The sequence below is a fragment of the Haliaeetus albicilla genome, chromosome 19 (genome assembly GCF_947461875.1).
Source record: "Haliaeetus albicilla chromosome 19, bHalAlb1.1, whole genome shotgun sequence".
In the NCBI taxonomy this organism is placed as follows: domain Eukaryota; kingdom Metazoa; phylum Chordata; class Aves; order Accipitriformes; family Accipitridae; genus Haliaeetus; species Haliaeetus albicilla.
In genome coordinates, this window is record NC_091501.1 from 15,117,874 (window position 1) to 15,131,727 (window position 13,854).

Here is a 13,854-nt window from a genome sequence, read left to right on the forward strand (position 1 = left end):
AAAGAGACAAGGGAGAAAGACCTAACCTTTCAAAAACAGCCAAGTCTCATGGGTAAGGAACAAAACCTAGGGTATGGTCACACATTCAAACAATACCTCAGAAGAAAAGGGGGATCCTGGACTTCCAAGTCATGCTTACATGCTCTGCATTTTTATTTGTACACAGAGGCAGAACTTCAAAAGATGAAAATCTGAAGAAAAGAGACTGCCTCTACACTTTGGGAAGCTGGGTCCAACCAGACCTCAAAAAGGATCCCTGCATTATTTAACATAAAGCCACCTGAACTTCTCACAGAATCCCAATTTCCATTGAAACTGCAAATTCTGCGCAACAAATCACACAATTAGCCAGTCATCTTCACATCCCACTCACTATACCAGTTTCAAAATGGTTGCACAATGTGATTAGCAATCTGTTTTTTTAAGAGAATATCAACTACTACAAAGGAATTAAAAAATCCCCATTAAATTATCAATCAGAATTTAAAGAAATAGCAATTATATAGAGTAACTAACAAATTAAAATTTATAACCCTGGCAATAAAGTAGTATTGTGCAATACATTTTAAAAAATTATTTATGCTTGAAAGGAATATTTTAATCAGAGGTGAACAATCTTTTTCCTTATTTTGCTCCTCCTGCAAGTAATATTTTCCTTTTCATTTTCTCTCCAGCTGAGCGGAGATGCAGACAGGTGAGAATGTAGAGAAGGTTTAATTGTTCAGCGACAAAAAGAGCAGAAAAAGGAAAAATTAGGTAAGACTCAGGGCTGGGATGAGTTGTTTGCAGATTACAAGATAAATTTGAGATAACTCAAACTATTTTACACCACTTTCTTCAGAAGCGTGAATGCAAACCATATACATATTCCAGAGTTTTACTCATTTACAAACCTAAATGAACAGCTACAGAGCACAAGAATCAATATTTACGGTAGTAACAACATACTTGAACATGCACTAAGAATTCAGCTTACATACTGGACTACTCTCTTGCAAGACATACTACACTACATTTACTAACATATTATAAGTAGTGTCTGTATCATAAGTGCATTAAACTCAAAGTATATTTATAAGAATAAAAGAACAGAATTATTTTCTGTGAATCAGCTCACTTGATTTTATCCACTGTACTTGCCAATTCATAAAATTTCCCCTATTCAAATAAGTCATAGCAGATCTCCATTACTATCTTACCTTAATCTCATCACATTGGAAAAGATGCAAATCGGGCTTGTTTTGGGTTGGTTCTTTACATACTAATGCAAGAATTGAATTGTAATTGCATGCATTCATCACAGCTTGGCAATGCTGAATTGTGCTTAAAGGAAAATTCTCCAGTTCATTCTGCCGGAAGAGAAAAAAAAAAAAACAAACCACAAACACCACCTTACTATACAGAGTCCTGATCTCAGAAAAGCTGCACGAGTTAAAAAGGGAATGTGATAATAAGCTAATTAGAATACCGAATCTCACATACATCATTTTTCTGCCCGTTCCCTTTTTCTCTCTCTCTCTGAAAATGAGACTGCCACTCACAGATCTTACCTTTGATTCCAAGTCCACCAAACTGACAGCTTTGTCATCCACTTGAAGAATCATATCTTGAGTCCACACTTTGCCTTTGGCATCCAGCAATTTCAGCTTCCTTATTCCATCATCTACTGTAATCATTGCTTCTTTTCGGTCCAGAACAAAGGTGGTCAAGTGCTAGTGAATGGGATGTACATTTAAAAATAAAAAAATAAAAAATTGTAGTTTTCCCTATTGCTTGGCAGTATCAGTATTCAAATTGCCAGAAAGTAGCAATACAAATTATTCATGAATAAAAGTGCCTTTGTATATGACAGATCCCATAAGCCATAAGAGAGGTTGTTTAGTCCATAATGTCATTTTAAGTCAACTGATTTTTGTAACTCAGTTTGTCATCCTCTGTCACTTCCTCACTACTGTAAGCAGCTAGACTTGAAGGCATATTCTGACATCTTTCAGGTATCAAAGTGAGAATTAAACCCTGAGTATTTAATTAGCTTTGTTGAGGAGTGAAAACCTGTCTGTCTTGGCAAGCTGAATCCAGGAAGCGTCAGCAGAAGCTTCCCAGCAATACCCTGCCAGCGTACCTCCACACCACCCTGACCTGGAGTGGCCTCATCTCTTCCAGAGCTGCCAGCTAGCACGCTGATGGCAACCGTGATGGGCTTGCATCTGACTGGGATACCTTATGGACAGGCTACTCGCTGCTTTCATGTGGGTTACAGCAGAAATGTAGTATACTATTTTTGCTCAACATCAACTTGGAATATTCTCCAGATTCAATTAATAGTCTAAAAATTAAATACTACCTCACAGACATCACCTCAACTAGCTACCCCACCATCGTGGTTTTGACAATTTCTCCTTCAACATGCCAACCATGCAAGAAAACCCATGAAATTATTTCATTTTATCCAGGCATAAATCCAGCTTCACATTCTTATTGAAGACCTGGTTACACTCATTCAAGAGAACCAATTTTAATATATGTCTGCACACCTATCTTCTAAATAATAATAAAAAAAAAAATTGTGTGCTTTCTTCTATTACAGGATAAGAGCACTTAGTAACGACAGACAAGAGAGTAGATATAAGCTGCATATAATCAAAGTATTTAAAAGAAGCGAAACTCTCTACTGGCTGCTCACACAGGAATGCTTAGACTCCAAATACAAGTACTAATTTTTATGCCAGTACAGTATCAAAACCGTTATGAAGAAACCAAAGAAAAATAGACAGATAATTAGAAGCAACACAAGTATTCATTTGCAAGCTGATCATAGGATAGAAGCACTTGAAATTAAGACTCTTCTGCATATGATCTCACAATTTACAGCTAATTTAAAACCCAGCAAAAAGGAGCTGAGAATCTATGGTATTTGCAAGACTTGGCTTAACCCACAACAGTGGTCTGATGGTAGTGGAAGAAAGTTTGTGCCAAAGTCAGACTACAGAATGAGGCATTGCATCCAAAAGTGTTTTAACGGGCTACACATGGGCACCCAGGCTTACTCTGCTGACTATTTTAAATGTATCTACGCCTAGATAAAATATGACAGCAGCACGCAGTAATTCTGCAAAGCGGCTTAAGACAGGAAGTAACATACTTTACACTTCACACTGGGGAAGAATCTGTGCGGGCAGAATGTATTTGTTTAACTACTACATAGTAGACTAATTGGGGCTTTCAGGGGTTAATGCTCAGCTCTTTCTGAATATTCTGTCACCTCTGCTGATTATAACTGATCAAAGTATTCATTCTAAATATTGTCCAGTGTGCCTTGCCAACAGCACAGGGTTTTTCAGCTCTGCCTCATCCTTGCAACAAGCCAGGTTCAGAGACAGGGCAGCTTAACACGTTGAATTAATATCCCATTGAGAAGTCCTGTCCCTTTGCCAAACTACACACAAATTTGCTTACATTCTTCTACATCAAAATTTCAGCTCATTATGGCAAAGCTATAGAATTTGAGACATTTCAGAGTAATCTATTCTGAAGTGACCTCGGGCTGGCAGGATATTTTGGAAGATGTATATGCCTTCAAGCATATGTATCCTCAGAAATCATGTAGGCAAAAATAACTGCATGTAACTGAAAGCTATAATTGGTATATCAGTCCTTGTCTCACCTCTACGTGATACTGCGAAGTTTCAGATATGCTGCTGGCACTGTCTCGTGCATAATTCTTTCTTTGTTCTAGAGATGGGAGGAAAAGAAAGAATAATTATTCATTCAACTTCTTATTCCTGCTTGTTGAATATTTCTCAGAGATACTTAAGACTAGTTGTATATATGAAAACAGAAGATGAGCTGCTGCTAATTTCTGTATTGCAACAGAAAAAACCTTCACCACCACATAGTCCAGCACAAGGATCATACTTACGTCAACGATGTTAACGGAGAGCCAGTGGGTGCAAACAAAAGCCAGTTATCTCGTTACAGTGAGTCAGGACACTGGAGGGGAGCAGTGTTCTGACTGTAAACGCTTCATTGGGAAGCCTGATTATTAAAATCACTGGCTTACCACTTTGGTAGCAATATGATAACTAGCATCAGGCTTACTGCCTTTGTATGAATGCACTTGAAAGCAAAAGTATTTCCTGATATACGTATAATTCTCATGTTAAATCTGCAAAGCAACAAAGCCACACACAAAACAGACTTGAGTCATCCTTTATTTCTTCCTAAAGTATTCAATTTGATGAATTACTAACATAGAAATATGCATGGAAAGGACTTCAAAAATAAAAAAGAAATACACACCAAATATATCTAAACAGAAATATTTTTCAGCTAACAAACCACAATGCTGCAAAATCAGAAACATCCTTTGCCTTTTACTCTATACAATAGATTAATATTAAACCAGGAGAGGAGGGAAGGGAAAAAAGCAAGATGAAGACACAGCAGACACCCACACCACAAAATAATTTATTTAGATGAATACCGAAGAAAACTTTTCAACTTTAGTCGAAAAAAATTGAATGCAACATTTGGAAGGTTTTTCTCTTTTTTCACTATAACCAGTTAAGTGCCTGATCTGGAACACCAGGAGCTTTGTCTCAGGAAGAAAGTCATTAGATGACATAGCTGAGAGAGGTCCAAGGTAATACTGCAAGCAGGCAATTCTTTTCTCTCCATTTCATTAAATAACTTGATTTCTGATCTTCAAGTAAAATAAGCAGTTTGATTTTGTTTGGAAGGAAAGTACCTGATGTACATACAAAGTAAATCAATTTCATCCTACTTGAAGGTAAAATAAAAGTGTGTGATTCTGTTGACACGAAAGTTAAGTTACTTTTTGCGAAATAAAAGAATGCTAACTACTACCAAGCACAGAGATCTGCAGTGAGGGCACCCTAAAAGCCACACTGTAAAAGTCTCTTCTGCGACCAGGGTTCCTTCATACAGGAATTTCTGGTCCTGACAGAGACAGCAGTGCCCTCATTTTCAGATGCCACTTGTGGAAGCATTTGTCACCTTTTATAATCACACCATTATCTCTCCAGTTCTCGGTGACTTTCATGAAAGACAAGACAGTTTCTGAAATGCGTCACTGGCTTGAAGCCCCCCTCCCGTGATGACAAACACCGCTCGTACAACAGAGCCATCCTGCTCCTATACAGCAGCTACTCAGCTTGCTTTAGCAAAAGAAGTGCGCAGTGCAATCGGCACTGCAAGAACACCACGTGTTATCAGAATTTTTAACTAGGTGGGTGAATATTTCAAGATAGATGTTATTCTTTCATTATACGTTATTCTGAAATCCTAGGGCAGAGGATCTACATTGATTCCAACTGTAACTACTATTTCTGCTTTTGCAGCATGTTAATTAAATTATTTTTTTTGTTCATTTTCTTTTTAACCACAGTAGACACACACACATGCACACCCCAACAAAACAGTCAGTAAAGCAGTACTGTCTGATTTGCTACCTTTCTTTTTTTGTTTGGATGATGATCTGAAGAAGTAAAGTCCATCTGTTCCTAACAAAACAAGGGAATTAAAAAGTAGTATCTAGTTTAACCCCATAGAATTATTTGCATCTCCAAGGGGATCAGTTAACAGTCGTCTGTTATGGACTACAAATGATAATTAAATGCTGTCCAGTAAGAAAGAATAGATGCTTTAAAAAAAAAAGTCACTTGTTTCAATTAACAATGCACCAGATATTCAGTTTTGACTGTTATCTTCTTTTAGGTGACTAAAAATATTATTTTTAATGATATGAAATTAAACAAGGATAAGAAATTTTACATGCACTGTAAGATTTAAAAATCCTGCAAACAATAACAGTTGGAGTTGTTTTAAATAAACAAAGAAATCCTGGCATATGTAGAGGCTCCAAAGGAATTAAAAAGCAGAGAATAAGTTTTGCAAGAGATTCCTTGCTCTGCTTCACAGGAATTTTGTCCTGTGTCAAGAAAGAATATCCCAAACTATTTGTAGCAGTGATTAACACATCCTCTTCCACAGAGCAGCACAACACTCACAACAGACATGATGGTAAGGTTTTCAACACACTATGTCATGGTGAGAACAATAGCATTTATATAAGAGATAGAGCTTCCTGAATGCTAATAAAATCTGTGGTTGCCTACACTTGAGAGCCAAGGAGAGCCCCTCAAGTTCTTAATTCTTAATTACAACACAATAGTAACAAGAACTTCAGTAAGATTTCCAATAAACAAAAGCCAATCTGTGGTTGTGTTAATAAACAAAAAGTATGGTCACCACAACAACTCACAGTCCATACTGAGTTCAGCAACAATTCCTATTTACCTATTTATTTCTTTAATGCAGGTAAAATGATTATTAGAATGATCAACTTAGACATCTAAGTTATCATATAGAATAGAATATTTCAGTTGGAAGGGACCTACAACAATCACCTAATCCAACTGCCTGACCACTTCAGCGCAGACCAAAAGTTAAAGCATGTTATTAAGGGCATTGTCCAAATGCCTCTTAAACACTGACAGGCATGGGGCACTGTCCGCTGTTTCTTGTTATTCTATGTGCCCTTCTACCAAAAACCACCACGTAATGTATGTCACTCATGCAGACTTGGAGACTCCCTTTTCTGGGAGTCCAAGAAAGTGAATAAATCTAAACTCTGCAGTGAAGCATGCAAACTAAAACTGGGGAGACTTCCAAGTCTTGTTGTAGTTACAGAACAAAGCAAAAAAAGGAGAGGGTACCTCACAGGCTCTTAATTACTGCTCAGTGCTGCAACTTTTACGCAGTTTTGGATGAGCTAAGATATAGCCTATAGCAGCTGTGAATGTTGTCAACACTGCTATAGAGGAGCTAGAGGTAGATACTATGGGTAACTGCTCCTTCCTGAAATTATTCACTCTTCAAAATACATCTTCTAATAAGTACCCTAGCATCAGGCAAAATTCTTCCATTGCTTCTGGAAGTTTTTTTTCCTCAACCTTTGTTTTTCAACCCTTTTACAATTCAATAGTTAGAAAGTGGGTTTCCTTTCCCATACAGAGTCAACCCAGCTGCTAATCACCCAGGCTCCCTGAAAGATGGTTTTCTTGTCTGCCTGGCATAAATTGCACTGAAGTAAGAATGAATAAAGACCCCCCATGAGAATATGAACATAACACAAAGGAGAAAAAAAAAAAAAAAAGGAGAAAAAAAAAAAAAGGCTGGTGTCTAGAATGTATCCCCTTTCCCATGATTTTTGCCAGTAGCTAAAAACTAAATCTTGGCATCTGCTTTCTCCTGATGCCTGGCTCATGAGCCAGATTCTACCTACACACCTCCAGCAAGTGCTCACTTTGCCCTCAGAAAGGAGGGCCTTCTGCACCCTCTTCCACTGATATGCTCCTCTGCCTTGAACTTCTAGCAAAATTGATATAAGCCTGCAAATCTGTTCTGCGTCCTTCTCTAACCAGATGACACAGAAGTCTGCTGTGTCTTCCTACAACACTTCCACATTTCCACTACCAAGTCACATATAACTCAGCACAAGAGTCACAGTCTTTTTCATCCTTATACAGCTCCTTATTTTTCTTCTTTTCCTACAGAGTTGCCCATTCCCATTCTTCTGGAAATGTAGCTTTCATCTCCTCAACTCTTTCACATATCAAAGTGGCTGATTATTATTCATCAATATTAATCTGACTGCTTTTACAGAAACCCTGAAAATGCTTCTTGACTTATTACATGATCTTCAAATGCAAGTAACTCATACCCTGCTATTGAAAATGAACAACAGAATTTGCTGACTTACTGAATGTACTGGGTGTGGCTGGGATGGAGTTAATTTTCTTCACGGCAGTCTGTATGGTGCTGTGTTTTGGATTTGTGACCAAAACGGTGTTGATAACACAGGGATGTTTCAGCTGTTGTTGAACAGTGTCAAGGCCTTCTCTGTTTCTCACTCTGCTGCCCCAGTGAGGAGGCTGGGGGGGCACAAGAGGTTGGGAGGGGACACAGCTGGGACAGCTGACCCTGACTGACCCGAGGGATATTCCAGACCATAGGACATCATGCTCAGCAATAAAATTAGCGGGTAGTTTTTCCAAAGTAGCCCTTGCTCAGAGACTGTATGGGCATTGGTCTGCTTGTGGTAGATGGTGAGTGATTGCCTTTGCATTACTCAGGTTTTTCTCCTCACCCTCCTTTCCTTCACTTATTAAGCTGTCTTTATCTTGGTCTATCAGTTTTTTCTTGGTTTTGCTTTTCTGATTCTCTCCCCTATTCCACTGCAGGGAGGAGACAGGGGGAATGAGCAAACAACTGGGTAGGTCCTTAGTTGCTGGCTGGGGTCAACCCCAGACACGGGAGAAAAAAAAAAGAAAAAAAAAGTTTTGTATTCTCCATTTCACTCTCCTAATCCTTCCAATCAATCTCAGCCTCTCATGGGTCCCTTCATGCATGAAGAGAGTTATTGAAGCTAAAGTGAAATTCTGCAACAGAGACTTCCAGACAGGATGAATAAAACCATCAAAACTATTGAGTTTTTCCTATTTACTCTACTTACTGCAGCTCTTACATCCAACGTGTAAAATACAGTGCAGCCTTAATACCGCAGTTAATTCAAACCCTGCTCATATGCTGCACACAATTTACATAAAGTATTTTCCCTGTGATAAAGGAGAAAAAAAAAGATCATGGCAGAAGACACTTGAGTTCTTAATGGCAATCTATAGCAAATGCAACCCAGAGGAATTTGAGCAGAATAAAATCTCTCACAACGCAAGGGCAATAAACTTAAAAGCAGCACAGCATTTCACTCATAGGTCCTGACTAAGATCTACTACTTACTAAACCTTTCAAAGAAACAGAAACATCGATCCACAGAAACTAATACTCCTCCCGCTGTCTGTTGTGGACAGATGCTACTGCTATTCATGTCTTTGTGAACTTACTGAACTCAGCAATCATCAGGGAAGGACCATGTTTCTGGTTACAAAAAGATGTTAAAAGGTACTGATTTCGTACCATTTTTGGAAGCGTCCAAAACACCAGAAAACAAAGACTGACCAAAGACTTTTAGCCAAGTCAAAAATACTACTAGCTGGTATATGACAGAGACAAACAGGAGTCAAGATTGCTTTCCCTCATTCTTTGTTGCCCTCACTACACCAAAAACTCTGTGCTCTCCCCAGTTATTTCTGTGAAGGACCATTTCATGCTTTGGAAAGGTAACTATTCCACAGTTTCAGACAAAACCACCAGCATTGCCCAAGGTCCACTGAGGCAGAGCTATGAACAGAACGTGACATAGCCAGAGTCCTGTCTCGCCCATTTTCCAGCTGCAAGAGGGTACAGCAATATGGCAAATTAGAAAGCTGCTTAATAAAGTCTACCCTAGTCTGGCTCTGTGCCACTGTCCAGAAAACCACACAGAAAAATGTATCACAGCAAGAGAAATCTAATTCTTTATCTAGGTAGGGAAAATTCTTACCAGAAGCAAAAGATCTCAGGCTGGGTCTTAAGAGATGACCTGAAGCACAGGTGGTGCTGGTTAGGGCTATGATACCTTCACACACAATAAATTTTCAGTTCCTAAAAGCCTAAAACAGAAGTGAGGAATCTCGATGCCTAGACTTCCACCAATGTCTTACAAATAATTGCATAGGCCAGATGTAATAAATGTTATCAGTGCTATGGTTATGATAACACAAAGAAGGGTAATGGTGGCTCCCATCTCCCCCTTCCGTAGCCAAACTGGAAAATATCTGTACAGTGTATAAAGGAGACAAAGCTCCAAAATCTGATGACAATCCACGTGGACATGGATTAAAAGTCTCCCTCACAAGCTGTCCTAAGAATCCTGGAGTGACAGTATAAATTATTACCACACATCATCAAGCTGAAAAGCCCAATACTTAGTTTACTACCATATATTAGTGGTTTGCATTGGACTGATTGCTGACATCCCTTTAAGAACATATTGCAGCAGCTGGAAAAATTCAACTTGAAACTGAGAGAAAAGTGCAGGATATGTGACCTACACATCCGGGGAGAAAGGTCAAACTTGAGTCCAAAACAAATCTCATTTTCAGAGGAGCAAACACTATCACTTTCAGAGATTTATGCCACAAACTTCTCCCTGATGGCTATGTGGAACTAGCTATCAAAAAAAGTGTATTGTTTAGGACTCAGTTGTCAATTAATTTGAGTATCAAATAATACAAGCATGTTACATGGATGGCTTCTTTTAATGGACTCGTTTACCTAGTCTATGATCTGCTTGTGATTTCCTTGAATTTATTACACTATAGTTCTTGCTCTAAATGAGATATTTGAGCAATGCAAAAATACACATGCAATTTCACTGCTAGCACCTAATCACAGCCATGAGAGTATAAACAATGTATTAAACAGCTAGCCTTTTCTGATGTGGTGTGAAGACAATTTCAGCAACATCTTTCAATTCTATGTTGTATAATAACCTAACAATTTGGAATGAACCATTAGCTTACTACTTCTGAGGAATGGGGCTGTGTCACTCTCTGGCAAACCCCCAGCACAGCCCTGGCTATCGACGCCGACTGACGCTGCACATCTCCCTGCAAGCAGAGCTGCAGAAGACAGATGGAGAAGCCAATGCTAGAACAACAGATGACAGTGTGAGCCAAAATCCATTTCAGATGGAAAAATCAGGAAGAAAATGATGAAATAAACCCCATAAGAATGTGCACAGGGCATCTTTCCTCCCAGTTCAGTGAGAGATTTGTCATGCAAATAGAAAACGGTTCATATCAGGAAGGAAACGAGTGAAAACAAAGGATTATTTGAAACAGGAAAAAAGGCAGTTGCAAGGAAGTTTTTGCTCTCAGATAACCACATCAGAGATAGCGATGGCTCCGGTCTAGTTTTTAACTGAACCGTCTGTAACACCAACAAAACTCCAGCCTCCTTTCCCACTGGCACTGTAGCCATCTTCTGCCTGATGACTGAACAATCATGAATCACCTCAGCACTGTCCCCTCAAGAGATAAACATCATGCCATGACACATATATATACACGTGTGTGTGTGCGCAAATACACACACATATACACGTAATATATACGTATATATACACATTATTCATAATTTTTTGGTCTTTACTGTGCTTGGAGGAAATTGAGTTCAAGATCAAGTGGTCACTTAGGAACCCAGGTACTATCTTCACTTGTTGCTACCCATGGATAGGCGCTTTAGTCCAAATGACATTCAAAAGTCTTCCAAGAAAAGGAAGTTTGTCACAGACAAAGTTTGCTGCTAACAATTGTCACATTTTATCAAAACAAAAAAAACATCGTCCATTTTACTTTTACAGTAAAATTATATTTTTTTCCAATATATTATATGTGACTCTATTAAATTCATGAGCTTTATGTATTTACATAAATAAAATATGTACATTTAATATACTTGTACATAATACAAAATATAGAAAGAAAGCTAGGACACCTCCAATGTGCTTTATAGACTTTCAGTCTCATGGCTCAAATAAAATACTTTAGTTATTAATTATAAATCAATTAGAAATAACGTATTTTATAATAAGCATTTTTAACACATTTTAACAATTCCAGTATCACTTGACTGCTTCCCACCCTCCTTGGGACAGCATGCACAAAAACCCCTAACGTCACAAAGAAAGAAAAGACACACGTGGGATGCAGCAGAATGGTACCACAGTTGCTAAAATGAAAAAAATAATTGCCCTGAATTTGAGAAAGGTTTTAGGTGTTTTCCTTGTTTTCTCCAGTTCATGCATTTGGTGATACAGACAGCCTAGTTCTTTACGCATACAAAACAGAGCAGAAACAGTAAAAGGTGCACCTCCTCTCTAAAACCTGTGCCAATGTATCTTCACTCGGAGCTCCAGGATAATTGAGTCTTCTGCTTCATTCAGTTCCTGGCAACTGCAACTACAGTTTTGTGATATATCTACCAGCAGTGGAAGTGAACAAAGATCAACAATTCATTTTACAGGAACCACCACTCAGCAGTTATATGGTAAGCATTTTCAATTAGTACCTGAATTCAATTAAGTATTTTAGAAGTAAAAGGCTGTTCACCATTAAATACCTCAAATTTACTCAGTTGTCCCCATCTTCTACTGACATATGACTATCCCATCACATTTGATATGAAAAAGCTCAGAGAGGAATTATTTTAAAAGCCCACAATGATTAAAGGACATGGTTAAGACACTTACTGATACTGCCACGCTGTTCAAACCACATACTCTTGAAAAATTATGATGGTGATATTAAATGAAAAAGAAAAGTGCAACTCTCTTATAACATCTCATAAAGAAATAATCTGCTAAGAGTTTCTTGCAATGTCTCTTGCTGCTTTCTGTTACCACCTACTATTTCTGTCAACACAAGCAATCAGTTTGTTGAATGAACCCATACAGGATGCAGAAATCACTGTTCAAAGTGATCACTTCAGAATTTTCCTCAGTTGCAGTTTCTGCCTTTAATACTATGTCAAGTGACTGACTTTTGTAGCATACCACTAAAAAAAATAAATTTAAACTTTGAATGATTCACATGCAACATCATTTTTAAATGACAAAAGTTTCAAATGGTTTTTACTTCTGTCTTTGCTGATTTTTCTAGAAGTGGACCGTCACACTACTCTAGCACAGTGCCTTCAGCCACCAGACCACGTCAGCTTTTTCACACCACTCCTCTTGTCAGAGGACACAAAGCTAGGAGATCCCTAATCTCCTTTGTGGGCTTTTAGCCGCATGAATTTCAAAAGAGTGTGAAAGCCAACAAGGCAACCAACAGAACAAAGTTCTTCTCGTGCTGACGGGTGAGTAACCAAGCTCAAGGCCTGTAGGGCATCCTCCCAAGGGCAAAGTTAACGCTGTTCTAATGCCACAAAGCATCCTGCCACCACTCCCCTAACCTCCGAGGTCACTCCCCGCCATCAGCCCACCCACAAGAGCGGGGAGAAAAAATTAGTTACTACTAGGGATGTTGCAGTTATTAGCCACCGCTCTTTGAGCTTTCCAGTTTGTTAACCTGCAGAAGTGGTAGATGCAACAAGGGAGCGCAGGCTGAGGTGGGGGGGGTCCTGCACAGGACCGGGTTCTCACTGCAAACCTCGTTCTTCCAGCCTCGTCAGTTGTACTGACTTTCAAAAGAGCATTTAACAACAGGCACAGATTTACACACAGAATATCTCTCAGCCTCCTTGCTGCTTGTATTTCCATTACCAGCACTGCTATCAGCAGGATGTATTCGCAGCAGACGTGGACGACTAGGAAACGGTGCGATTTGGCTGGCAAGGAACATGACTACATTCTGCCTCCACAGTGATTTGGCCATGGGCTACAGAGTAGCGTATACAGCCAAGACAAATAGTAGCATTTGTAGTTGGTTAAGTGCAACACCAGTTAGGCATTTGTAAGTAACATCAGGTTTGACAGTCGCAAAGCTGGTTGAAAATAGCAGGCCAAATAAGACTCCAAATCTGTTACATCAAATCTAATTTCCATGAAATCCATGTGTCAAACAAGAATAATATTGTAAATTCCTTTTCTGCCAGCAGGGGATAAAGTTGGGGAGGCAGGGGGAGACACAGGTCATGAATCAAACCCGTAGCACAGCTAGACCTCCGAATGCCTTCTCCCTGGTACATACCTTAGCTATAGGTTCACTCTTAGTTTTGTGATGAAAGCTTTATACATTGCTGCCTTAAAAATTAGCAGGTGGGAGTTCTCTCCTTAGTAAACCATAAAAACATTTTCTAGCTAGCCTATTTAGTTTTAGTAGGAATAAAATCACTTTATTCTTTAGTTTTGTTGACATACATATCCACGCGTATGTACGTACACTTTCA

At 38.8% G+C, this 13,854-nt stretch overlaps 1 protein-coding gene across 6 annotated transcripts in view; it reads right to left on the minus strand.

Annotated features, from left to right (window-relative positions):
- EPS8 (EGFR pathway substrate 8, signaling adaptor) overlaps nucleotides 1–13,854 on the minus strand; it is a 140,917-nt gene that overhangs the window by 41,597 nt on the left and 85,466 nt on the right. For all 6 annotated transcript variants that reach the window (XM_069807808.1, XM_069807807.1, XM_069807810.1 and 3 more), the window contains exons 5-7: nucleotides 3,665–3,732; nucleotides 1,551–1,712; nucleotides 1,200–1,349 (exon numbers count right to left, since the gene is read on the minus strand). In XM_069807808.1, coding sequence (XP_069663909.1) covers nucleotides 1,200–1,349; nucleotides 1,551–1,712; nucleotides 3,665–3,732 — 380 coding nt within the window. The remainder of the gene's footprint in view (nucleotides 1–1,199; nucleotides 1,350–1,550; nucleotides 1,713–3,664; nucleotides 3,733–13,854) is intronic.